At 39.6% G+C, this 27,525-nt stretch overlaps 1 protein-coding gene across 4 annotated transcripts; it reads right to left on the bottom strand.

Moving 5' to 3' along the window:
* Positions 1-4,698: 4,698 nt before the first annotated feature.
* SEC23IP (SEC23 interacting protein) lies at positions 4,699-24,911 on the bottom strand. 4 transcript variants are annotated; one of them, XM_085229601.1, is made up of 20 exons: positions 24,407-24,911; positions 21,197-21,486; positions 20,957-21,118; positions 20,470-20,665; positions 20,074-20,267; positions 19,564-19,653; positions 18,244-18,364; positions 17,868-17,957; positions 17,287-17,428; positions 16,481-16,689; positions 15,725-15,843; positions 14,963-15,133; positions 14,526-14,621; positions 14,134-14,340; positions 13,328-13,483; positions 12,738-12,840; positions 11,606-11,791; positions 11,200-11,362; positions 8,710-8,798; positions 4,699-7,422 (listed from the first exon to the last, which is right to left on the bottom strand). In XM_085229601.1, the coding sequence occupies exons 1-19, from the start codon at positions 24,891-24,893 to the stop codon at positions 8,717-8,719; spliced, it is 3,264 nt and encodes a 1,087-aa protein (XP_085085727.1). In that variant the 5' UTR covers positions 24,894-24,911; the 3' UTR covers positions 4,699-7,422; positions 8,710-8,716. The 4 variants fall into 4 exon arrangements, with proteins under 4 accessions (XP_085085727.1, XP_085085726.1, XP_003208243.4 ...); XM_085229600.1 differs by having other exon boundaries at positions 8,699-8,798; positions 20,957-21,486; XM_003208195.5 differs by having other exon boundaries at positions 20,957-21,486.
* Between the last annotated feature and the right edge of the window lie 2,614 nt (positions 24,912-27,525).

The following is a 27,525-nucleotide window of genomic DNA, read 5'->3' as shown; positions in this document are numbered from 1 at the left end:
CAGCACAGGGTGATGATATTAACCTGCTTCTGCTGCTGGCAGGTATTGTTTGAGCTCTACCCTTATAGCAGAAAGCTTCACCTCCATCCCTTAACTCACTGCAGTGCTAGACGGGAAGGCCTATATAATCTGCCCTGAAATGTTGAAGCTAGAAAGAGTTTTCAGAAATGCTTTTGCCTTTTCCTTTCTGAAGGAGTTATTTCTTGGACAAAGATTGGATGTGGATTTTGTTGTCCAAAAGTGCACATGAGAATAAGAAACGAAAATTTATCATCTTTCTGTTCTATGCTGCCACTGGTGCCTGGAGTCGAACGCCAGGTAGTGGGGAAGGTGAGATGGGGACACTTTTTCACAAGCTAGCCCTTGTCAAAATATTGGCAGCATATTTTTAAGCCAGACATGATTGTGTGCCAAATGTTACACAAGGCACGAAGAAGGCTGTGTCAAACCCTTTACAAACCGCGCTGTTTGTGTTTGTTTTAGGAAGTTGTGTACATGACTCCTGTGGTTCAACATACACTTAGACCACTCTTTTCTTTCCCCTCTATAATCCAATGGGATTTTTCAGTCGTTCTGCTAGGTGCCTCAAAACAACTTCATCCAAAATCACCTCTTCACAGAAACCTCAAACGTCCACCTCATCTTCACAGCTCTGGAGGCAGGAGCTCTCTAACATGTCTTGGCAATTGGTTATGTGTTCATTGCATTTAAAATCTGGTGTGTTCCCAAAGGAGCTGCTCTCAAAGAAGGCAAGCCATCTGTCCCTTCTTCTGGTGCTTTTTCTCTTTCCACATCCATGTTTTAAAGTAGAAATAATGTTTCCAACTCAAAAGCCTAATTTGGTCTGTAAACTTTAGATTTGTAATGATTAAATCTAGTTTAAGCCAGACAGTGAGGCTTTTTCCCTTACTGCTGATAGGAATTCCTTCTTCATGTGGTTAATGACTTGCACGTTGCTGCTCTGGCACTTGCAGTAGTATGGTGTATTTTATCATCACCAGCTCACAGGTCTGGACTCCTGCTTTTCCCAGCCAGATCTGCCATCACTTCCAAGAGCCATTCTGCTGAATTGGCCTCTCACTCCCAGGGAAATTTCTATTACAATAAGCAAGATAAATGTGGACAGTATAAACAAAATGTTTCAAAATATTGCTTTGATTAGCAAAGTGCTGCAAGAATCCACTGGAGAGTCTGTTATGTATGTGGGCAACAGCAGTGAATAGCAGTAAAACAAAAACATTATTTCATTTCTCTGCAGACACACTGTGGGCAGAGCCAAGGCCACGTTGCTGCCTGAGTCTGTGACCAAGAAGAAATGAGCTCAGACAAGATGCTGCAGCTCCACGCCAGGCAAGGCAAGCTCTACGAATAGAGCTTTCTCACTGCAGACTAAGGGCATAAAAAGCCCAGAGCACACAGGAACTGTTGGGCACATTTGGCAGAAAGTGGGGCAGAGAGCAAAGCGTACAGTCTGACTTTTACTTCTGACACCCTGAGGAATCAGCACATTTAATGAAGCAGGAATACCTGTGAAGATGGGGTCCTCATGGCTGCAGTAGGTGGAGGGACAACATGCTGCTGGCAGCTGGCTGCCCAGCTCTCCCACCAAAAGTGTCCTCAAAGGAAGGTCCAAAAGCCCATCCATCGATGTTCATCCATCCAAGAGCTGCTCAGGCATAGGAGGAGGGTGAAGAAGGTCCTGCTGGCTGCAGGGACTGCCTTTCTCTGAAGAGTTCAAAAATTTTACCCCCAAATCCATTCTACATATTGACTTTCGTACTGATTTGCAGTGTTGTACAAGTTTTTCTTCTTTGTTTTCCCCATCAGCTTCAATTTGAAATGAATTTGGTGAACACCGTATTTCTGACATCTTGGCAGGCAGAAGCATTAGATCTTACATGCTTCTCCTTGGGGCTCTGGCTGATGTAACTCCATCATAACGTTGTAGACATACAACATAATTCATTTCCATAGATACATATATAGGCTCAGTGAACTGAAAATATATGCATAGGCTCATTGAATTTATGCTGGTTTTGAAACACATTTGTCCTTCCTACCAACACTCAAAGCTTCACAGTTGGCCAAGCACATTCCTGCAGAGTTGTTAGCCTACAGATTATTTTAACTTGTACTTAGCTGAGCCATAATTGCTGTACCCTCATTGCTTCCACTACAGCATCTGATATGATTAGCTACGCCATTAATTATCTTGTACTTTAACTATGAGCCTCCTGCTGAAAACCAAAGAAAGGTCAGTGCACATATAGAGAAAATGCTGCCCAACAAGATGCATTTATCAGCAAATTAAGCACGTTATGCACTCAGCACATGCATACAGTCCAAGGACTTTGCTGATATGCTAATGATACCTGTTGTTTTGCTAAGGATATCTGCTGCTGGTTAACAGGATACTGTCTGGCTCAGATCTCCCACACGCTTCAGCACACAAAAATCCTTTATAACGAGTAAATCCAATTAAACAATGCAAAGGATATTTGGCACGTGTCCCATTCAACACAGATACTTCTCAAATAATGCTTGGATTTGTTGATACACTGATTTGGTTTTTCACCATTCCATTAGATGTGCACTGTGGTCCCCTCACTTTAAGGAAGTTTAAGGAACAATCTCACGTTGCGTCTCATAAATATTTTAATAAGTTTCATTTGGTTCATTTCAACGCAAATTGTCATCATCAACTTCTACTTCCATATGTATTTTCCACAAGTTGACACAACTTCCTACTGCTCTGCCAACATCTCCATGATTTCAAACATGAGCAGCATGGCTGGAGGAGTAGAAACCGTTGTCTGAGTTTTCCCAAGTAGATGCCACAGACTGAGAACACCTCACACTCTCTATCCACATCGTCAAAAGAGAGAAAAGTTTTTTTCAGTGTATGTGTATACACATCATACATAAGTATCTATACATGCATCTATACACCTGTTAGCCTGTACAGTCGCTGTCTCTGTTCAGCTACCAGTTTCTGTTCACAGCTTTCTCTTTGCAGCGCTCTCTAAGCAGGTTCTCTCCTTAGAGAACTTCCCAAATCATTCAACAGATGTCATTATATTTCAATCAATACTGAAACTTGCACTGTGATCCCATTAGCAAAAGATCTTCCAGCGGCTTAAACCACATAAATGTGTACAAAGGATGGTCTGAAACTCATTATTGACAGGGCACAATACTTAAAAGCACCAAAGTCCCTTAAGAAATCATTTAGCCAAAATACCTTGCAGACAGTGCCACTCTCATTAAGGATTTATTTAAGTTATTTTCTTTTACGCTATGACTGAATAGTTTTGCACTCAGCAGAAACATCATTATTTTCTCCACATCTAACTGCACAGAGAAGCTAAGGGGAAGAAAAAACAAGAGAGAGAAAGTATTTGTCATGACACGGCTGTGCTCCTTTTTCCCCGAGGCTGCAGAAATCCGAGATCTGTTTCTCCCTTAATTCCCTTCTACAACCTGCAACCCATCTCACTTGTGAGAACCTCCCTGGAGGCTTACGGGAAATTCAAAGCTGTACTCTTAGTCCTTCTCAAAGATGGAAAAGTGGGGAAAGGACAAACATATCCAAACGCAGGCAGAGAAAATCATGAAGCTGCAAAGAGAATAAGCAAATGTTTCACTATGCCCAGAACAAGCCTTAGCTTAGGAAAACGTGACTTCTGGCAAACAGGCGCCTGCTGGAGAAGCTCACAAGCAGTGTCTGAATCAACCCTCTTCCTACTCATGCACTCACAGCAGTCTGGGGCAAAATTATTGCTCTGCTTGCATTTATGAGGCCATTTTAATAAGATGAAATTCCAAATCATTTGAAGATTTTTGTGACAAAAGGAGAAATACAAGGTCAACTGCTTTTTTTTTTTTCTTCTTTCAGATCTTTGTTCTCTGTTATCATCCTTAAACAGACACACTTCACATTTGATTGCCTGAATTTGTATGGATCTGAAGCTATTTTATTGACATCTGCAAGATACTGCTTTTATTGCCTTCATACATAAAGGAAGTCTGGAGAGCTCCAGGTTTTGAAAGTCATCAGGCATTCCTCATGCACATGGAGATCTGCACTTTAGCTTCAAGGTGCATTATATGGGGTTCTCACACCCTCCACACACCTCAGCTGAAGTGACTCTGCAAGCAGAACTGTACTGATGAACACATCTGTGCAGGTTATTGAACATTCTCGCTTCTTTGGGATTTGCAACAGCAACAAAGGAAACAGAAAAGAAAAAGAAGTTGATACTTTTCTGTGCACAGGTTGCTTTTAGAGTTACAAAGAACTGCGTATGATACAAGACAGAGTACTGACAGTCAAAGGGAGTCTTGGGTTTTACTACAGCTTACAATGCACGGAGAGCACAATGTTCACATAATTCCATTCTTACTGGTCATAACCCTGTGCACAGGGTCAAGGATGGCCTAAACTGCTCCTGGTTTTGATCCACCAGAGCCCAAGGAGCATTAGCAATGCTCAACTCTTCAGCCTCGTTCCCTGCTCCAGCTGGGAGGCAGCCAGGAGCTCAGTGGTACCCAAAGCCCAGCTCCTGCTTTCCTTCCCCTCCTTCCTTTCACCACGGCAAACTGAGAGTTGCTCTTTGTCCATTCTTTACAACAAAACTGCTAGCAATCAAAGCAAACAAAAATCTCCTTACCTCTGTAGAAATGAAGAGTCTCAACAGGTGTGTTTGCAATTTTATTTACACTGGAGTAGATCCACTAGCTTTTAGGAAGCTAATCCTGATTTACAGTTAGGAAAATCAGATAGCAATCTAGAGCCAAGCTTGTATTTTATGCTAACAGGTGCTGTTACAAGAGTCTGGAAACAACCAGCAGGCTGCTCTTACTACATCAAAGCAAACTGTCAATAACTTACATGATTTCAATTAAAAGCAGATATGCCAAGAATGTATTGAGTACTGAAATCAGACCACATACCTGGAGTAATATTTCTCATTATTCATCAAGAATCCATGAATACCCCTACCTTTTTTGTTTAACATTTAGGGAACATATCCTAATTCAAAGTGCTGATAAAAAATAAATGCAATCTAAGAACAGAGCAATGCAGCACTTCAAAGGGTGGCTCCTGAGTGCTCACTCCTGTTAGGTTTGAACCCCAGCTCTCCACAGACTAACACTGTGCCACTGGCACCAAATGCTGAGAGTTATTAAGGAAAAATGAAATGCAAGACTTTATTATTCATAACAAGAAACAAGATGACATACAGAGAGGAACTGGGGAAAACATTGTTATGAAAGTATCACTGTAGACAGAACTTGTAGCACATTTGTCATACTGCAGACACAAAGTTATACATATTAATTTAACATTCACTAGGAAAAAAAAAATAATATCAGGACAACTCCAGAAGCAGTTACTAAAGAATTTCAATACTATACAAAATGTCACATGGCACAAGCACAATTTGACTACACTGCTTTTACAAACAGAAGTGCTAGGAGAGATTTCCAGAGGGAGGAAATGCTGCCAGCACAGACAACAGCTCCTGAAGCAGAGTGGCAGAAGTCAGCCCTCTTTGCTTGAGTTAGGCAGAAGTATTTTCAAAATAATTCTGTTTTCAGTAAAAGATTCAATTTCCTTCAAATGGGAATCTGTTAGAAAAGCAGTGCATTTCTTAGAGAGGCTCTGATTATGTTTTTTCCCCTTAGACTTCATTTATAAACATTTGCACCTGAAAAAAAAAACAAACAAAAAAAAACAAAAACAAACAAACAAAAAAAACCAATCAAGTCACAACCTCTGTTTTTTTCCTCTATTTTCTGGTTATTTTTCTTATACCATGAGAGTTATTATTCTTCACGCTATGTACTTTCTTTTGGTTTTTCATTTGTTGACTTGTTTTAGTTTTGTGCTTTTAAAATACATACATATTTTAATATATTTGGATTTACAGCACGCTGCATGAAAGGAGATGTCTGGAAGAAAGTGTTCAGCCTTGAGAAGCCAACAGGAAAATCCCATTGTCGTCCTCAACTATCTCGTGAAAGGGTGCAGAGAGGACAGACAGACTGTCCTTGGAGATGCACAGAGAGGACAAAAGGCAACAGACAAGCTCTGCCTGGGAAATGACAACAATATATTAGAAAAAAAATCTTAGTAATAGTAGTCAAACGTAAGAATAGAGCCCAGACAGGTGATGGATCATCATCCTTGAATAAGACCCTAAGCCACATAATTTAAGCTGGCCCTGCTTTGAGCAGGGGTGTTGGACTAAACCTCTCCAAAGGCCCCTTCCAACCTACTCTGTGATGAAATACAGATTTTTTGCTGTAAAGACCCATGGGAAGTATTTATAATTATAATAACTAAAGTATTTACACATGAATGTGTATTTTAGAAAAAAAATACTGCATTTCTAAATGTATTTATTGCAATAGCAGAAGCAAACAGTCAGTAGTAAAGTTATTAAGAAAAGCCACAATTTGCATGTAAGCTGAAGCTAGAAGAAAGCTACAGAAGCTCAGTATTCAGAGACACAAACTCATGATTTCAAGCAACCCTACTCATAACAACTTCATTAAGAGATAAACAGACTGGGCTGCTGATCTGGACCTAGATTATTATCTAATGCCCATATGCTTCAGATTCCTGTATTTCCACAAAGCATTTTGAGAGATTAAATTGCAATGTCAAGGTAAGTATTTCAGTTCTCACAAGTGCAGCCTAGCTTCACTAAACTGTATCAATCATTTGACCAAAATGTAGTTTTAAACTGTTCTTTTCCAGGTGTGAACACTGAACTACACGTAACAAACTTCTAACTTATTTGAAATCAAAGGTTCTACTTAAAAAAAAAAAAAAACAAAAAACCTCACAGCAGAAACTTAAAAAGATCTTTACAAAATCTCCATAACACTTACAATAGTAAGGAAAATTATTCTTGTTGCTAGTTTTTTTGTAAATAGGAACAGCTCTGTGTAATCTGTATTAAAGGTGTTATAACTACAGTTCACGTTTTATTACTAAAAGGTGGACCAATAAACGTCAAGAAAAAGCAGATTACTGCTGTTTCTCAACAAGTCCTTTTTAACAAGGACATGCTGCCTTGGTAGACAAAGCATGTTTGACAGTCAGCTGAGTTAGGAGGGAGAGAAGTAATGACTTGCATGTCAGAGAACTCCTCAGTGATCACTTTATATTTGGCAACTGTACAATTTAACTGATTGATAAGACCAAAAATCGTGTCATTCCATTCATCTCTTGAATAACAGGGCTGATCTTTTCGGAACTAAGTTTGCTTGAAGTGACACAGGAAGGCAGAATCCGAGAGAGCTCTGGACTGCAGGAAAAGTCTGATACTTATCCTGTCAGCTCTAACTATGCAAATTGCAGGTGTTCTTTGAAGCAGCTTTCACCAGGTCTGTCAGACCAACAGGTTATGGCTGTGCAGAGAAAGCAGAAGATGTATATAAGAGAAATGTGAAATATATCAAGTTTTGCATTCCTGTAGTAGTACTAAGAAAATGAGATATGCCAACATTCAATTCCAAGAGGACTCAAAAAGATCTATAAAAATCCATCCTCTTCTCTCATCAGTTTCTAAACACAAAAACCTCATGAAATGTACTTGTTTTGGACTCAAAAAGGCAATTACAAAGAGAAAAAGCTTACAACTGCTCATAGGATGTCATACACTATACACTTCAATTAGCTACTAGATCCTTATGCTTGTAAGTTATCCTACTGCATTCAGAAATACTAGTAAAGATGCTTTGTTTGTAGCTGAGCTTTTAATATGTTGATGCGTTCCCCCAAAAGTAGAACATACAAAAGGAGTTACTACTTACTAAAAAGGAAAAGGGCATAGTGACTTAAATCTTCCAAGTTACACAGTGAAAGATACTCCTCTGAACGTAAGAATAAAACTTCTAGTGGTAACTATGCTTTAATAAAGAAGGACAACTTTCTCATTTGCAAGAGAACTTAAAAAGCGTCTCAGCATTTTCAACCAAGTAATCAAAATAGATACAGGAGATGAAAACACTTCCACCAAGAATGTCTTCACATATTAGAATTGTATCAAACATTTCTTTACAAATCTTATACAAAGCCTTTTATTACTGTTACAAGACAAGCAGCTTAAAGATGACCTAGACATAAATCAAGGTACATACAAAAGATTTTTAATACCATTAGTATTATTTCAGTGAGTAGAAACAAACAAATCCTGGTAGCTACTCACTAATTACTAGGGCAATTGATTCTTCTTGTATGTGATTTTAGCTCAGTTAACACTAGTGACTCAGTAACTTACCATCAAAAGCATCATAAGATGGAACACTACACAAACATACTGCATAGCACTGCACCGTAAATGAAACCTCATCATATCCTGTATCATCAAGTTTTCCTATACTTCACTAAACATTCACTGAGCAGCAGGACTAAGAAGAAATAACATAATAGAGACCACATTTCAGAGCTGTGCTGGCAATTATCACCTCATATCAAGAACTCTGACATAAAATAGCTTTTCAGAAGTGAAGAGAGAGCACTTAAAGGTTTCTTCTGCATTTAAACATCTAGAAATTGTTTTTTCAGATGACACTTTGAAGCTACCTCCTTCATAATTTAAATTCCAGAGAAAAAAACAAAGTAAGGAGATCTAAGCTGCAGCTGAATTTGTTATGAATACGTGTTATCTTAGAATAAACTTACAAATCATGTACCTATGCATCAATGTTGTGGCTGCTCAGGATTGATATTCATAGTCCTGTATATTTCTTTGAGAAACAGCAAGGCAGTGTCTTCAGATTCCCTATAAAGTATTACAAAAAAAAAAAAAAGTTAATTTGGCATGGATCACATTCTAACCCATGTAAGGCACACTTCATCCCATCCCAGTTCATGCAGACTGTTCAGAGAGTTATCACCCCAACCTCTATCTTTTGGGAATCTGGCCTTTCTTCTATCAACCTCCTTTTTGAGTCACAACTCTGCATCAGTTTTACATTCCCTCTGCAATAAGCCCTAGCCAACATGCTTACCTTTTACTGCAGCATTTTCCTTTCTGTGTTCTCCCTAACTCTTACTACACTGCAGTTTGAAATCCCCTTCTCTATCCATTTCTTTGATGTTATTTATTTGGCTTAAATCTCCTCAAATAGCCTATCACTTACTCCTGCCCAGTTCTATCAGCAATACTCTATTCTCCTGCTAATTGGTTTGTGCTTTCTTGTTGACAGCCTGTAACAAACATCCATAGCTATCTTCTGCACCTTACCTCCAAAGAAATGAAAGTATTTTTCTCTCATTTAAAGACTATTATAATTAAAGTACCATGTTTCAAAATTGTTTTTACCAGCTCTTCTTAAAAATCAAACCTTCAGGCCATCTGAATTTAAATTCAGGAAAAAGAAGTGTCCATGTTATGTCTATAAAGTGTTATATAAGCACAAAAACCAATACTAGTATAAGAGAGCAACAACCAACAATAAGAGAGTAAAAGAAACAAACAAAAGAAAAAAACCCACACAGTTCACCAGGCAAATTTAAACAAAGTTCTAAAGCTGCAGGAGTAGTTAGATAATGGTAACACCTCATGCTTTAAAAGCAATTGGACATGGAGAAAGCAAAGATGACTTAAACCATCAGAACTGCGACCCTCCAAATGCAGAGAGCATCTTTTACAGAAAACCTGTACAATGCTAAACATGCAAGCCAAGGATCTACAGACATTTTCAACAGTATGGAGATAGCAACCGCATTTCTCAGTGCTCTCTGCTACTGAACAAGAAAGAAAACAAGCAAGCAGAGGGATCAACATGGAAGCTCTGAACCTTGCAACACACAGACTGTTTTTTAAGGCATTTCCTCACCACCTCCTGAGGAAGAAACAAACAAAAAAACTCACATATTTGGGTCATGAATGACCAAAAAACCCAGACATGGCCAGATATGCTTTTAAAATTCGGCAATGATTGGCTGCCACCTTGTGGAATAAAGCTCCTTTCCTTTAGCTTTACCTGCAAAACAGCAGTGCCACCGCTGGTCACCGACTGCTTGGGAGCTCTGTCAGAGCAAACCAGTGCTTGGCTGCACTGCAGCTTTGATAAACCTTTCTGCAGGCAGTTACTCATCACTCACCATGCGAGTGATACGAGCTTTCCTAAGATCCTGCAAGTAATGCTCTCACATTCTCTACTTCACTCTCTGAAAAATTGCTTACTTCTCCACTTTTATCCATCAATAATAAAATCTTTAAAGTAGAAAACACAAAAACATAGAGAACTGCTTGCTCCAGTCCTGCTATACTCAGAAAGAGAGATAAGTATTTTGGTTACTTAGAGACAAGAGAAGTCACACCCCTTTACTCAAAAGCATTTTGCATAAGTCAGCAAATGATAACCCAGCTTGTTTTTCACCTTTGAAGTTGTTGTAGCATTGCCAGATACAGCTTACACACTCTCTGTTCTACCATTCCATAATCTGTGTATTTTCACATGTGCTTAATTATAATGCCCTCCCTTGGAAACATAATCACTTAAAAAGCAGCAAGTTCAAATGCAGACATGGCAACAGCATAATGCAGGTCTACACAATGCCAAAATCTGCACCTTTTCTACAACCTGTTCTGTATATGAGCAACCACTGTCAACATGTAGTAAATCAGTCATCCAAATGTACAGGAAAATCTGCTATGCCTTTTTTTTTTTTCCCTTTGCTTTGTTGAGCTTTAGCAGCACAGCATCAATATCTGATACTTTCACTTTAACACAAAGAGGTAATTAAGTTTTACTATATATTGAAGTCTAATACAGTTCCTTCACAAATAGTTTTATTTGAAAAGCTACAGATGGCAAAATGCTCATTAAGCTCTCCTTTTAAAAAAGATTGTACTAAAGGTATGTGCTTTGACTTTCAAAGTTCAATAGACCAATATGCAATGTCTTGATGGCAAACAGGACTATAGATTTGCTTACACTGTGCAAATGCACACTATTTCACAATGAAACTAGCTAACAGGAAAATCCAGGTAGGGGATCTTGAGAATGACATTCCTGAGTAATTATATGCTGTCTGCCTTCACATTTGACTTGTCTCAATTATTTGATCATCCAGAATGTAACAGATTTAACTTCACAGTATAGCCTGAGGAGGAAGAAAACATCTTTCCAAATGGGAGACCATTTCAGAGTTAAGTGATGAGGACCTCTTACCAGTAGCACAAGTGACTCTGTAAAGCAAAAAGGTATTCATTGAAGCTTTCTATTGGTTTTTCTTGTAGAACATAATCGATGCGTCGTCCTCCATTCAGCATTCCAACCTTCACTGTAAAATCCTCATCTTTTGGAAGGTCTGGACTTTCAGTGATCTTTTCAGCTACAATTAAAGATTTTAAGATTTTAATTATTTTCAAGCACAGCCTGCTTGACTATAATTAAGGATTATCACTCATTTTCCCTGCTACAATTTCCAAGCACTTGCAATTAGACAATTATAGCAGTCTCAACTGACAAGGATGGCATTGCATAAACCAGAAAATCAACAGCAAGTGCTATGATACTCAAGCTTCCATTAACTGGAGAACAATAAATAATAAAACCAAAAAATGTGTCCACATACCTTCTACCACTTGCTTTTCCTCTTCCTCTTTAATTTGGTTAGCAACTTTCTCCAGTTCTGCTTGTAGCTGAGTTGAAGATGTATGAGCACGTGCAAATTCATTAAGGGTCTGCCATGCACTCTTCAAAGAGCTGATAAAACCCTGTTTCAGATCAGATCCCATTCGAGACAGAGAGTCTTTCAACTCTAGAAAGAACATCACAGCAGGAGTATTTAAAACATTCAACTAAAACCAGAATTATTAAGCCCCATTCAACAAACATTTCAATTATTACGAGAAACAGGCCTGTAATGTCATAAACATGTGTTTCTTGCACCTTTACTCTATTTAAAAGGATGATATACAATTAGCGCACCATTATTTCTCACTAAGTGGGTTAATGAATTAACACAGTAAATGTGTTAACAGCAACTAAGTTGCTATTCAGTACTGGTGGCAAACACTGAACAAAAGAGGGCTCTCCCCAATAGCTCCTCTCACACTCAATAGGTTGATGGCTTAATGCTTAGATTCAGGTTGCTCCGTTACATCAGGAATCAGAGTTTTCCATGGAACATTCACCTAGATCTAAGAAAAAAATCAGTCTTTCTTGTAAAGGGATATAGACCATATTTTTTTCCTTTATTACATACACTTTAAGAGTTGCAACCTAAAACATTGTTAAGCAAGTACCTCATCTAGCCTAGGAAAACAAACTGATTCTAACATACCATTCTAAAGCACAGATGCTACTGAATTTCTTTATCCAAGACCCTGAATGAAGATGGACTTTCAAAAGGGCCCTGAACTGTTGCACTGCTAACTGAACAGTAAAGCTGACATTCTTTAAGTATGCAAAATTTAAGTCACCTTAGTCCAATTTGTACTCCTGAGCAATAAAATTCCAAGCCCTGCACTGGAAAAAAAAAATCTGCATTTTTTTCCTGAACATTTCCAATACTGAAAAAACTGGTTAAACATCTAACAGAAGTCAGCTGGGACAAGGTAAAAAAAAAAAATACAATAAAAACTATCCAACAACACAAAGACAGGAACCTGGACACACAGTCTCCTGAAACTGTTTAAGGCAGTAGAATATCATACAAGTAAGTTAGGAGTTTGATCCATAATTTACATAAGTTTACTTTTTACCTAGATGAAGTCTTTTTCTGCCTTTGTGGTGAGGAATAAGAACTGGTTTTAAACTCAAGTCTTCAATGATCATTGGTTCTATCCTGTAAGCTACTGGATCAAGCTGTTAAGAAATAACAAGTGATGTTAGTTATCTACCAACCTGTCACTGTTTAATTGCTAATCAATACAGGACAGAAAAAGACAAACATACTGCATTTACAGCACCTGTTAGAATTTCTAAATTCCCCAGAATCTATCTGGAAACTAAAAAAAGCCTTGTAAATAGCTCAAATAAAACATTTTTTCAAAAACATCCTGAAAGGTTTGAAAGTAATGAAGAAAAAAAAAAACCCAAAAACTTTGGTTAAGCTCTAAAAATGAACAGAACAAATATTATCAAGCTATATATAGGCATGGAGCCTGTAAAGCCAACTCTACTTTTTTTGTAGTAGATATCATAGGTATCTGGAATATCCAGATGGATTATTCTGTTTTTTAAAAATGTACTGAGGGGGAAATGAGGTGTAATGCTCTGAGTTAAAAACCTAGCATTCTGCATTGTGGTTCGCATCAGCTAAAATCAAAACCCAGAAGTATTGCTTACTCACTGGATGATAGATATTGAAGAAGCCCTTGCAAGTAGGAAGCCTGTAGTTCTCATCAATCTTTTCCAGTCCTCGTACAGTTAGGAACACACCAATAGGAGAACCAAGAGCAAAGAATGTATCTGGTTCAAAGTCCAGTGCACTGTAAACTACTGAAACCTATCAGACAAAAGTCAGAAAAATAACCACTCAGCACTGCCAGCTAATTAATATAATGCTTAACTAGGAAGGAAAAACAAGACGTATTAAATCAAACACATGCTGACAAGTACCTCCAAGACATTTCAGCTGCACTGTTCCATTCCATACAAATACTATAGTATTGTATATATGTATTACTATAATGTGATTTTTATTTTTTTTTTTTTAAAACTTTACACTATAGGTAGATACAGAAGAATTAAAAATTGATATTTATTTGAATAGGAAGCACTCAAGGCTTGTTTCTTGAGTTAAGGCTGAGGTACAACTTAAGTATAACAGCACACATGAACCAATTTAGGCCATTCGGTACCACAGCATTCTTACCATTCTGATTTTGGAACAGGACACTTTTTATAACTCACTCACTGGTGAAAGTAGAAAAGTTAACTGTATTGCTATCCCCACTCATTATAGTGTTTTTCAGTAATCTGATCCACTCTCCTAGCACTCACTCTCACCGAAAGTTCCTTGTAAACATAACATCTGCACAACAATCAAGGGATGTAGCTCAATGCCATCGATGTTGAATGAATGAATAATAACACAAAAACAAGCAAAAGGATAGCACTGTTCCAGATGATTTGTTTAAATTTATATAGTCTCACCTGACCAGTTCCAACTTCAAAATAGTCATAGTCAACGTTCACAGAAGAAACAGATGCACCAACTGGAAGCTTCCTCTTTGAGTGCTGCTGACCAGACTCTGAAGGTGAGACAGAAGTAACTGTTTCTTTTGCTTTCTGGGAAGCTTCTTGCGTTTGGAGCATGGCAGCCAATGCTGCTTTCTTCTCTGCTGCAGCTTTCTTTTGTTCCTTTTGAGACAGGTTTCAAGACCAGAAAAAAAATATATATATATACTTTTCTTCATTTATCAAATTTCTTTTAATATATTCACGTTGTTAACAAATGTGTTAAAGAACAGAAGTTACTTAGTAGCAGGCAAGTCAGTTACACTTGCTTAACAATTCTTTATTTCACTCCTGAAAAGTGTATTTACCTGCTTGGCTGCTCTGTCTTTTACAAAATTGGCTATTTTCTTTCTTGGTCCAAGAGGTATCCCCATTTCCTTCAGGTCATCAACTGTACACATCAGCTTAAAAACAAAACCACAAATATACACAAAGGACACTTAATAACTCTTCTAGTAACATATAATTTCTTACTGGCAAATGAAATAATTAAAAGACATTTTACAAAGCTATAGAAATTACAAAAATGTAAGAATGCAAAACACAGTGGCATAATATAATTGGAAAAAAAAAATCCAAGTCATATAATATTTAGTCTTCATGTCAAGCATTAATTATGTTACTTTCATGACTACTTTCATGCCTGACAGTATACTGAGGCAAAAGAAAACGCCAAGCAAACAACAACAAATCCAACACCTACACCCTGGTATAACCCCCTTGATCCAACTGAACATTATTGTACCAGAGATTCCATGTCAATTCGCTCCTTTTCAAATGTGTTTGCATACTCTGATAAACTCAGCATCTCCAGAGTCTTCTGCAAAGTAGGAACATCATCATCTACTTCAGGCTCACAAAGGTCATCACCAGAAGTAGTAATTGAGGAGCCCAAGGAACTGGTATCTTCAGTCATCTTAAAAGGACAGCACAGTCACATCAGACAGTAACAATACACAGCAAATAACTACAAATTCTGTTACTTGCTCTTAGAAGCACTCATTTATATAAGTTTTCTTAATCTAAGCTAATTTTTAGTAAAATACAGTACCAATTTTCTGTTAATAACGGACTAAGAAATTATACATTTAAAAATTACTGAAACAGGAGAAAGGTTTCTTGAGCTTTCGAACACTTAAAGATGTATTTCCATTAACAATCAAACAGCTGGACACTGCATCGAGCTTGACAACAAGTAGATTTCATTCTTTCCCTCTTGGAAATCTCTCTACCACTCAGATTCTACAAAGACAAGTTAGGTGTCCACAAGACCAAAGATAATGCTCATAATCAAATACAAGGACTGCTCTGCTTGGAACTTCAAGGAAAGGCATATAGTTTGTTCTGAGATTTGACAATGTTTACAAAATGGCACATTACCATTAACTTGTCAAAACATACCATCAAAACATGCAACACTGGTTCAGTCAGTAAACTCTGGCCACTAGAGAAAAAGTTGCTGAAATTATCAGACCTACTTGCTTGGGAAGATTAGCATGCAAGTTACCTGTTTATCTTGAACAGACATATCCTTTTCAGTCCCATTAACACCAGAGAAAGGTTCAGTATTTACTGATGAAGCCAAGTCTTTCTGGTTAGATAATATGTCAAACAGAATTAAGGAACCTGGAAACAGAAATTAAAGTTGCTTTAACAAAAGTTTTAGATACTCCCGTGCCAAAGTAATCAGCAAGAATTAGATACAGCAGTTATAGCAGCATACAAGTTGATGAAAAAAAATTGCTGAACTAAAATACATACATTTTAACATAACAGTAAAATGCAAACAAGATCTTTTTCATCTTTTTCTGTTCAAGTGGAATGCAGTTGCCAATATTAAACTACCTTTTAACCATCTTAGACTGAAGATGGATAGATCTTACCAAACTGAAGGAAAAATCCCAGCCCAAACCAATGTAAAATAACTTTCATAAAGTCATATGTTGTGTTCCAAAAAATGACCTTTGTTTTACCAAGTGGGTTACCTGCCTAAGATGACACTAAATAACCAATTAACTTTAAACTCAGATTAGACATTAAGTCCTCATGAAGAAAATTAAGACAGGTCAAACATACACGTATCCAGGTGTTACAAACTTTCTTGCAGAGCTTTATAATAGCAGCTATTGAGAAGGGCTTTACTTTTAATCTGAAAAACACACATGAACTATCAGCTAAGTTCAGCCTTCTGCTTCACAAAGGTTTCACTTTCCTTCATGTAGGAACGCTGGTTTTATTTTAAATCAGTGCCTTAAATAATCACCTAAACTGTGTCCAGCCACAGAGACTCCTCCTTTGAAATCTGGATTGCGACTCATGAAAAGTGCATACAGACGGTTCATTTCCATCCCTACTTTATCCACAATCGTCTGACAGTAGGTGGGGCTGTTGTAAAACAGGATGTCAAGGAGGGTTTCGTTGGTGAAGTGGCGCAGGCGTCCAGTCGATGGCAAAGTGATTTTTTTAATGTTCCTAGTCAGAACAGAGAATCGTTAGAAGTAGTAGATAAGTAGTTTGTTAACTTTTGAAACAACAGATGGCAGAGCTGCAATCTAAATACTACAGAGAGAGTCTTTAGAGATATTTTCAACAGCATGTAGTTTTCTGGCCTGGCTGCAAATTCATACGTTAGTGCTCAAGGAATGGACAAAGGACCTAATGCCTTCCTCAGAAAGAGGACCCTGCTATCTCCTAGAGTCAGACTTGAGACTGCAGGAAGGCACAGCAGAGACAACTATCCACTGTGAATGCAACACGCCTGTTGCTGTACTACACATTCGCTCTCATAAGTGTTTCATGTATCAACTGCATTAGTCACTCCCATGAAATTGCTGTACCAAATGTACAGCACATATGTATAGATACATATCCTGTTACTCACCATCATGAAAAATAATACAAAATATTCCACATCTGTCCAACTTTCCCTACGCTGTACAACAAAGTGATAATTACAAAAAAAATAGCAGTATTTTTTTTAATAACACACTCAGACATTCATTCATCTAGCCTTACAAGCACAGTAATTTCTCTAGCTGTTCCTACAAAAAAAGATGAACATATACTCACCTGTCCACACCTGTTGCATCTCCATGCAGAGAGCTATGCCAGTGAACTGGAAGGAACTCCACCCTGCTCACTTTACCTTCCTCTAAAGATTTCTTAAAGTGAGTCTGCAGCAACTTCAGAGAAACAGTTCTAAAATCATCAACTGGAGAGAAGCAGAGTAATAAAAACCTGACAGTAAGAGTATTCAAGTAGTACAATATTACAAACATTCTTTTTTTCCCCCTAAATTGCAACAGACAGAATCAAAATACAAATTAAGGAAACTGCAAAGTGGAAAAACCTTTCCAAGAATTACTCAATTATTCTTTTTTTAAAGTGCCTTTCTTGTAAGCTTCTCTTTATTTCACAACAGTGCATTTTTACTCTAAGATCAGTCCACACACAGCCTTCTTAATTCATTCAACTGCCTTAAACAAATGAATAAACCCAAAAAAATCCACACACAACCAAACACACCCCAAAATCCACTAAAAATCTTTTCAATTTTTTTTTTTTTTTTTAAAGACACACTTATCTGAAAGATAAGCTATCTACACTTAACAGTTAAGAATAAAACTGTAATTAAACAAGGGAAAACTTACCACATTCAACAATGCTTCTAAACCTCAAGTCACATACAGGACCGATGCCGTGAACCATAAACACCAAGTGGTCAACTTGGGCCATTTCTCCTGTAGAAAAAGAAAAGGAAAAAAATCAGAGTACCAATATTTACTACACTAGTGAAATTTAGAGTCAAGCATTCTTAACATGCTTCAAAAGCCTATTACATACCATGGTTCAAGATACCACATAGTCCACAAGACTGAATGAATTGCAGTTTAAATTATGGAGCAATTTTAACCTTTAGACTCTAAACATGAACAGCATTTTGCTGCTCCACTCACTATCATCCAACTTTTGCACTGAACCAAACCTACTGCTCAAGATGCAGCCCCACATACACTAATCACATACCATCAGGTATTTCATCATGGTCATCATCAATTCCACGTTTTACTACCCTTGGTCTTGCCTGACCATCTTGAGAGATGCCCCATTCATCTGATGTAGCAGAAGGTTGGAACTGAACTATAACCTGAGAAAGAATACATTTACCAATTATAAATACAAAAACAAACAAAATCAACAAAAAACACAACCTTTTAAATCCCCATGAGCTTCTCCACAGTTTTTCTTAAATGAGACTCTAGACCCTCAAGTAACACAGATAATTCTCATTAGCTTGAGAAGCAACCAGATGACTTACACTACAGTAAAACCACTAGTTGAAGGTGCTGGCTTGCTCTGCAATTCCTAACAATTTCAATTCCTCAGACAAGTATTATTCAAGAGCCTCTTTCCTGGATCCCAGTGCCACTCTTCCTTATCAGCTGGCTATTTTTTCTGAAGAAACTGACTGTTTCCCCTACTTACAATTATTCTAATTTAAGGCAAAAAAAAAAAATAAAAATTGATCAGTCCTCATCAGAGAGGGAAAACATTTGAAGGAGCATAAAAACCTTAGAAAACAATTAATTCACTAGCATGACTGTTTATAGTCACTAGCACAGAAGTCTCACGCCATATTTATGATACTAAGAGTTTTAAGTGCTTCTTCTCTAGGGTTTTTTCTGGATGAAACTTCTTAACCTACATTAGCATGTGGTAAATGTAGGAGTAACTGTGATTCTGATATATAGTTTTTTAATTTTATGTCTTACTGCATCTGTGATAAGAGAACAGTTAACAATACTGCTCAATAAGTCTGAAGTCCACAGTTAAATCACAAGACACTGCTAGCAGAGCATTTACAGTACAAAAAAGATTTAGTTAGAAATTCTACTTCCTCATGGCCTAGAAATAGCTGCAGTGGAAGATTTTGTGGCTTAAATATTCAAGCTAATTTTTACAGTTTGATTAATGCTCTTCTTCACATGAAAGCTTAGCTTTAATTAACCTCAGACAGTCTCTACCAACTGGAAGGTAATTTAAATTGCCTCCTGCTCGCTGCCAGTTACACTTAGCAAATATTTCAGCCATTTAACCCTTGTTCTTTCTAAGTACCAGGATGCACTGCATTTTAGTCAGGTCACAGCACATTGAAACAAGATTTTATAGCTTATTTTATAGAATTTTATAGAAGATTTTATACAGTTTCTATAAGCATTTTTATCTTAAACGCACACACACTCAAAACAATTAACAAGTCAATTTCAAGCAAAACTAACACTGCAATATTTTTATACTCATCCAGCCCAATGCATTCTGCAAGAACCAGCTGCCAGAATCTATTACCTTGGGATTATGCATAACAATTGTCTCCCCATTTGGGAATTCAAGTCGACGATGCCATTGATTTGTAGTTACAGCCCTTTTATATTCTGCCTGAAACAGTGAACAAGTTAAATTGAGAAGGCATTCTCATGTCATGTCTTTTTTGGCCATGCACATTATCTGTAATGTTAACATTAGAAGTTACATAGTTTTATCTATATTATGAGTGACACATGGTGGGGATAGATTGAGGGTTGGACAGGATGATATTAGTGGTCTCTTCCAACCTTAGTGATTCAAAGTGTCACAGATGAAGGACTACACAAGTTGACTCAAGGCCACAGCAGCACAGGACCACTGCACAAGCAATTAACTATTCTGGCCACTCCACTTTTCAGAATTTGCTTACTTATGTTCCAGAAATTACACTCGGGGAATCATTTTAATGAAACAGAAGGAAGTAATTCTACAATCATAAATAAAAAGCATTTCCAAGTTCTTCATGAAGCTTATGTAAAAAGTAATACCTACCTCTAGCTTATCACTAAAATCCTCAGTGTAAGGAATAAAGCGGCTGTCCTTCTCTCCCTTATAGAACCACATGCATCGTCTCACTTCTGAAGGCTCTTCTTCCCAGTAAACAGCTTTCCTCATTCTGTCATACAGGTACACATCATAGCGTCCGCCATCAGTGCTCAGAACCACACTCTCAGGATCAGGCTGGACTGTGACACAAAAGTTACCCTCAGTTACAACACGAACACGTGCATTCTTTTTTCCTCTCATTCCAAGGCCCCAGTCGCTACTGTGACTGACACTAAGTCATTAAGACAGATATTTATATCATGGAAGAGAAGTTTAATATCTTCCATCTAGTTCCTTCTACTCACCTCTGAAGAAGATATGATTAAAATCTTCATAACTTACCAGAATTATAGACTTCCTCTAGTTTTGCAGAATCCAGAACACTGAATGGCATCCATATTTGCTTGTCCTCCACCTCTTTACAGTAGAACCAGTGTGGCTGAACAGGCTCATATTGGTTCTGTGGCAGAACAGGAGGTGCTTGGACCAGTGGACCTGCAGGCCTGGGAGCTCGGACCTGTGACTGAGACTGAGGAAACTGAAAAAAAACTATCTGTCTCAATTTTACAGGTTTTTTTTTTTTTTTTTTTAATAGAACTAATTCTTCCTTTGCAATAAAGAGCACTCTGAGCCTTTATTTCTGTTTTCCAAGAACATTCTCTTTCAATCAGAAAACAGTATAGACAAGTTGCCCGTTGCTTATGTTTTTGAAAATTTGCATGTTTCCAATTACAGGATAGATCTTTAAGGTAAAATACGCAATTCAAAAAGGAATAGAGTCTTAAATTGTTAAATTCTGGTAGCACCACGTCAGGAACAATTTACTTACCTGTGTCAATGGCCCTGGAGGTGTCTGATACATCTGGACAGGTGGGACAGAGGATGGTGGATGAACAGGTGGGGTTGATGCATGACCCTGCTGCAGTTGTGGTGGAGTAAGGTATGGGTTGGCTCTGCTGCTCAGGGTGGTGTGGCGATAAGGATTATAACCCTGCTGAGATGGAAGAGCAGAAGCATTTGCAGGCGGGGGACAGCTTTGTTGAGGAGTCTGATAACCTGCGATTCCCACCTGTGAAGTAGGTGGAGGACCAGAAGAGGACTGTGACTTGGGAAGCTGTGGAGAAAAGGCATGTTGCCCATCCTGTGACCCAGTCACAAGTGGAAGTGAAGTTGGAGGCCTGGAGAAGGCTGCTGCTCCAACAGGTGGTGCAGAAGATGTTAAGGGCGGCTGCCCAATGCTTCCAAATGGATCGCTGCTACTGGGCACTTGAGAGAAATAGTTGAAAGTCTGTGGAGGATTAGGGCTGGCAGAAGTCTGACCCAAGAAGCTGTCCTCTTCGCCAACATCTGCAGAATCATCTGCAAGGACACACAAAAAGATGTCCAGAGACATCAAACAAATCAGCGTATGTAGACAAAATGTTCTGTAATGTTAGGTATGAGCTATTTCCAAAACTCTACTGGACTATATGAAACCAAAAGTATTATAAATCTTACATATTCTTGAAGATTAAATGTGCCATAAAGTTAAACAAAGGATGCCAAGTCTTCAAGAACATATAAAACAGACCACAAAAGTCATTCTGTGTTCATAAATAAAGCAACAAAAACTAAAAGTTTAAGTAAAAGGCCGAAGTATGACTTAAATTAGAACCTTTCCAAGCCACCCTGTCAAAGAAACATGCTTCCATGGCACTAAAATCCCTTTCAATCTCCCTTATGCCTACCAAATACAAGAGCAGCTTTGCTTTATTTCTCTCGCTATGAAAACAGACACTAAGAATAGAACCTTACTCTCAAATGTTTAGGCTTCCAAAATCTCACTCAAAAGTAGGGATTAAGGACATTCCCAAGCAGACTGTGCCTACTGGTGATGGCTCTTAGTGGCTTAAGGCCATCCTCGACCCATCAGGAACGCCCTCTCTCAGTTTCCCACTTTATTTGCAAGGTGGCCAAAACTCATCACTCCAGTTTATCTGATAAGCAACATTCATCACAAGCAAGAGTTAGTCCAGTTCTGTCTAAGAACTTACTCTAGATTTCTGCAAGAGATGAGTCTCTGGTACAGAAAAATAAGTCCCCATCCTGTGTAATTGGAGGAGAGGGCTTAAAATCCTGTCATGTCTGTGTTTTTGCATCATGAGAAAGAACACAAACTAGCTCCTGGTCAGTTGCAGCTTTCTGCTTTGCACTGATCCAGTAGAAATTGGAAAACCAAGCAGTTTGACCTGAGTCCAGCAATAGACTCAACTGAACATTGAACTGTCTGAGCATCGTTGCCTGCCTGCTGAGGGAACAGCATCTTGCAAACACCCAAAGCAATTTACTGGAAGTCATAAGAGCATTGTTTTCTGCTCTGGCAGTCAAATAATCCCGAGACAGTGGGGATGAATCCCCCATTACTGCTTCTCTGCTCCTCAATCCCCAGGCAATGAGAGACCAGCAGCTCCAAGCAGCCGATAACAAACACCTTTACATCTTTATCTGCAGCCAACATCACAGGAATACAGAGTATCAAGGGAGCACTGGGGAATCCATAGAGAAGTCCCCATAGGAAGCTGCCGTTTTAATTAATCAATCAGAAAAGCAGAATTTGCCATGACTAAAATGTTTGTTTACTAGTCTTTTCTGATGACAACAATTTCAGGCAAGTACCACCTGAATTTGCACCTATGGTACCACTTTCAAGAACCTTTCAAGACCTTTACCAAAACCCTATTCACAAACCACTTCAAGTATATTTGGGAAACTCAGTCTATCTGTGCATTTCCTAAAAAAAAAATGGACAGACAAAATCATATATACATACAGTTTTCAGACACAATTTCTACATTACCTTTTTTCTAATTTGCACAAACTCCATTGAAACACACGCACAGATACAATAAGTGAAGCACTTTGTACAAATGAAAAAGAAATCCTGTGATTCTTCAGCTTTGTCATACAAGGGCAGTATTCCTCTCACATTCAGTGACTGCATGACAGCCTCCTATGCATCCCTCAGATAATACCTTGACACTCACAGACTGCTACCTGACAATCCCAAGCGACAAAAGTCCAAGTCCTCATTGGGAACACTCTACCTACAGTAAGGATGTTAGTTAGTTCATCTGAACCAGAGAACACATTTTTTGTCTTCAAACTGTATGGTACAAAATTCTTACTGCTACTGACTCTTCAAAATGCAACAGATGCATGCATGCACACAGCTTCCAAACATCAGCTTTCACATGGATGTCAAACAATTCCTGACATAGATTCCGAAAACAATTCAGGATTCAAACTCAAGGGCTCATCCCTTCCTGCTTCAGACTGTGATTCAAGATGCAAACTGCTCTATGCATCCAGGTCCTCGTGACAGCTGGCTAGTCAAGGTGAATGGAAGGGATGACAGAAGTAGAATATAACAGGATGTCCCTCCCTTGAACGTGGCATAACCTCAGTAGATCTCTAGCAATTAATTTCACTCCAGTTGCAAAACTATGAACCTTCATCCAATCAAAAATTGAGCGAAAAAGAGAGCTAACAACTAATCACATCTTATTACTGAAATCCCATCAACAGATTTCCTCCCTCGCCAGGAAGCTGCCACGTGAGAGCCACTCATATAATGCTAATTTCTAGACCTGCACTTAAAAACTGTAAGGACTGTGCAAGCTCAGCTAGTACATGTATCAGCTATCTATGTTAGATAAGTAGGAATGATATCTTAATGTTCTTATTCCCTCTCTATCCTCCTGAAAATGTGGAACATCTGAAAACCATTCTGAAGCCACACTTGTCAAGTATGTTTTTAAGCCCACAGAGATGTACTGCATTCATTTCCTTAGCTAAGGTGTCTCAACGTTGAAATCAAGTTTTGGATTTTGAACTGAGCGTGGAATCACAGACTCATTGGGTTGGAAACGACCACCAAGACCATCCAGCCCCTCCCCACACCCCTCAGTGCCACAACCCACAGCTCTGTACACCCACAGGCTCAGTGACCCACCTCTCCCCAGGCAGCTGTGCCTTCAAATATCCCACCTTAACCTTCCCTGGTGCTAAATTAACACGGAAATCTCAAGTTCCTGCTTAGCACTCTATATCCGCACGGAGAAAATGAAAGATGACGTGGGATAGGCACACGCTCAGGGAAGATGAGGGTCACACTAAAGCAGGAGCTGCCGCCGAAGGGAAGCACAGCTTGGCAGAGTACAGCACGGCAGAGCACAGCGGGACGAGGAGCGGCCCCTCAGCCCCACATGCCATAGCGCCCGCCCTGCACAGCACCCCATACCCGCCGTGAGGAGAGCGGGGCCCGGCGGCGCGGCCGGCGCCTGGCTGACCGGGATGAAAGGCACGGTGAAGTTGAATTCGGTAGCGGAGGAAGCGAAGAGAAGGTTGGTGCCGGCACCGGGCTTCGCCGCCGCCATGGCTGCACCCCGTCCACGTCCCTTCCCAGCAGCAGCCCAGCCCCTTCCGCCCTCATCCCGCCCGCCTTTAAGATGGCGGCTCCGCGGGCGGGCGCGGCGGGAGGAGGAGAAGGGAGGGGCAGGAGGAAAAGGCGGGTTCGGATCGTGCCGCCATTGCTGCGGCCGCTCTGAGAGGAAGAGGAGGAGGAGAAGGCGGAGGGCGGAAGTCCGCCGTCCCCGCGCTGGGCTGGCGAGCGGGAGTCGGAGGCTGTGGGGCGCTGGGGAGGCGGCGGCAGCCTTCGCCCGCTTCGCTCCCGCCATGCCGTGCGTGGCCGACTGGCTCAACAACCCCTTCAGCATCGTGCAGGGCATCTTCGGTGAGTGCGGGGCCGGGCGGGGCCGGGATCTGCTAGGAGCGAGCCGGAGGGAGGGCCGCGGGCCGGTGCTTCCTTCCCCGCCGGGAGCGGCGCGGGGCTGAGGCGCGGTGTGCTGCCCTGTGCTGCGGGGCGGCGGCCGGCCGGCCTGCCTGCTTGTGCCGGGGCTTGTAGGGCTGTCCTAGCCGGGCGATCCGCTTCAGAACTTAGCGTAGAGCGTACCCACGTGTGTTTTTCGGGGTAGCGGTACTGCAGCCGTGCGCTCCTCTGGCAGGAAGAAGTACTGGAAGCGAGACCCGAGTGCACGGGCTTGGAGCTGGAGGCAGCACTGAGAACGAGGGCTCTTCCTTTGGCCTTGGCCGTGGGGCTTGCTGCTCGCTGTACCCCCATGAATGCTGCCGGTGCTGTAGCTGAGGCTCGGTGCTAGGCTTGATCTGAGCTAAAAGCTCACTGAAGTAAAGAAAACTTCCTCACGCAGCAGAAAGTGGTGCCTCGGCTCCTCCAGTCGCACCTACCCGGGGGTGTTGCTGTGTTTCAGAGCCCTTCTGCGCTGCCCAGCCTGTGTGTTGTTGTCTCAGTTCGTCACAGGGGCGTGGGATGGGGAGCTGGGCACAATGTAACATTCATAAAGTCGTTTAGAACTCAGCTGTTTGCCCAGAATGGGGATAAATGTTTGAATTGCTTACTGTGTTAGCACGGTGCTGAATAGGAGCCTGTTGTGTGATGCAAATGTTCATGGAAATGTGCCTTGTTTTGTAGCCCAAAATACTCCAAATTCCGACTGGGAGAAGAAGGTAACTGACTACTTCAAAGAGAAATTAAAGGAAAATAATGCTACTAATTGGGTAAGACTGTTATTTTCGTTGAGTTACACAATTCTGAAGTTACATTCTTGTACCTTGTAATTGTTACAGCGATATCTTTTTAAGAAGCTCTTCCTTTTCATGATATCACTTCTGAACGTTAGGCCTTTGTGATGATTATTTACATTTCAGTTGCTTTAGTCTGTATGTAAAACCAAGATGCAAATTCCTGACTGATACTGCAGCAGCCCCAGTTCTTGGCTCCAGTGTGCTGGTTTGCCTTGGGCCCCACCTGCTGAGTGCTGCCTGCTGGTGCTGGGATCCAGTAGGTGGCAGGAGCTGACAAACACTGTCATATTTGGAGGCCAGCCCTGCTGGTCTGCAATAAATGTACACAGGAAGTGTTCAAACTGTTCTTCTTTCACGTCCTTCTATCATAATGCTGCAAAATTCGGGTGGGTTGAAGAAATATCTGCTTGGATATTTGTGTTTGAGGAAGAATAGCATCTGCTAAAACTTCTAGAAGTCCAGCAAAGGAAAACCATGCTTCAGATTTAAAAATAAAGCATACACACTTGAGTTCAAATGATGCGTTAGTGTAAAAGGATGACAAAAATGGCATCCTGGAGCACTCTTAATTGGATTAGAAACGACAACACTTCAAGGTTTGAGCCAAGCAAGTTAGCAGTGGGATGTATAAGATGATAAGAAAGGGGCGGTGACAGCTTTTGCAATGTTGTTGGGTTTTTTTTTTGTTTGTTTGGTCTTTTTTGCTTACTTCATGGTGATACTTAATGCTTATATGGCAGTTGTTTAGGAAAAACTTTCTTTTACAGGTCCCATCGCTGAATGATGTTCCTGTACATTACCTGAAGCCCAACAGTTTAGTGAAATTTCGCTGTATGGTTCAAGATATGTTTGATCCTGAGTTTTATATGGGTGTATATGAAACAGTTGACCCAAACACAAACGCACGTGTAAGTGAAATACTGACTTATTCTTCTGTAAATGCTTAACATTTTCTTCTTCCTAGTCATTGTATTTCTCGTGTTTCAGAGCTAAAGCTATGGAGTCTGTCACTGTCTGATGGTAGCTTATTATATAGCATCAGTAACATAATAATATTTATAATTCTCTTGGGGAATTTAGGAAATAAATATCGCTTTAAAAATATATATCTTTGAAGGACTTAAGTGCAATAATTTAGATGTAAATCATATTCAAGCTGCTGGCACACAGGGAATGACTGCATTGTTTTTTCCTTCTTGACAGGTTTTGCATTTTGGTAAATACAGAGATGTGGCAGAATGTGGGGTAAGTTACACAAGTTATATACATTTTGGGATGAAGTATTAGTTGGAAAGATATGATTTATAAGTTCAGTGAAATTTGGTGCTCACAGTGGGCTCCTGGAGATAAGTTTTTTTTAAAAACTGAAAGTTAATCTCAGATTGGGACAGCAGAGTATTCCTAATTGCTTGTCTGCTTTCGAACTACAGCAAAGTTCAAGTCAATTCTGTTTTAATTAACATTTGCTTTACTGGGTGGGGTGGGACAGAAAGCATTTCAGACTGTTTAGATTCATTGTTTCATAATATGTAATCAGGCATGTTGTGAGTTCTGGCTAAGTAGCTGAATATGTGAATATTTAGTTTTAAACGGAAAAGTCACTAATTGGGTTTTTAATGTTGTTATTTCTATTGGCATTCTAGCCACAGCAGGAAATTGATATGAACTCCTCACAAACAGTCACCTTGGAAAGACAGACATTCTACTGCGTTCCAGTGCCTGGTGAATCAGCCTGGGTGAAAGAAATATCTTTTTTTC

Source organism: Meleagris gallopavo, chromosome 8 (assembly GCF_905368555.1).
Source record: "Meleagris gallopavo chromosome 8, MGAL_WU_HG_1.1, whole genome shotgun sequence".
Taxonomy (NCBI): domain Eukaryota; kingdom Metazoa; phylum Chordata; class Aves; order Galliformes; family Phasianidae; genus Meleagris; species Meleagris gallopavo.
Note: the sequence above shows the minus strand (reverse complement) of the source record. Positions and strands in the feature narration are given on the sequence as shown.

Bases quoted from the DNA above. Each gene is read 5' to 3' on its own strand.
- SEC23IP (XM_085229600.1), bottom strand. From the start codon at position 24,893: ATGCCCTGCACGATGCTGAAGGGGTTGTTGAGCCAGTCGGCCACGCAC. The intron at 15,844-16,480 runs GTGATTATTTAA...TTCTGTTTCCAG, and splicing joins TGTGGCTGGACACAGTTTAG to GTTCCTTAATTCTGTTTGAC. The intron at 13,484-14,133 runs GTGAGACTATAT...TTTGTCTGATAG, and splicing joins TTGAAGTTGGAACTGGTCAG to GTTTCAGTAGTTTACAGTGC.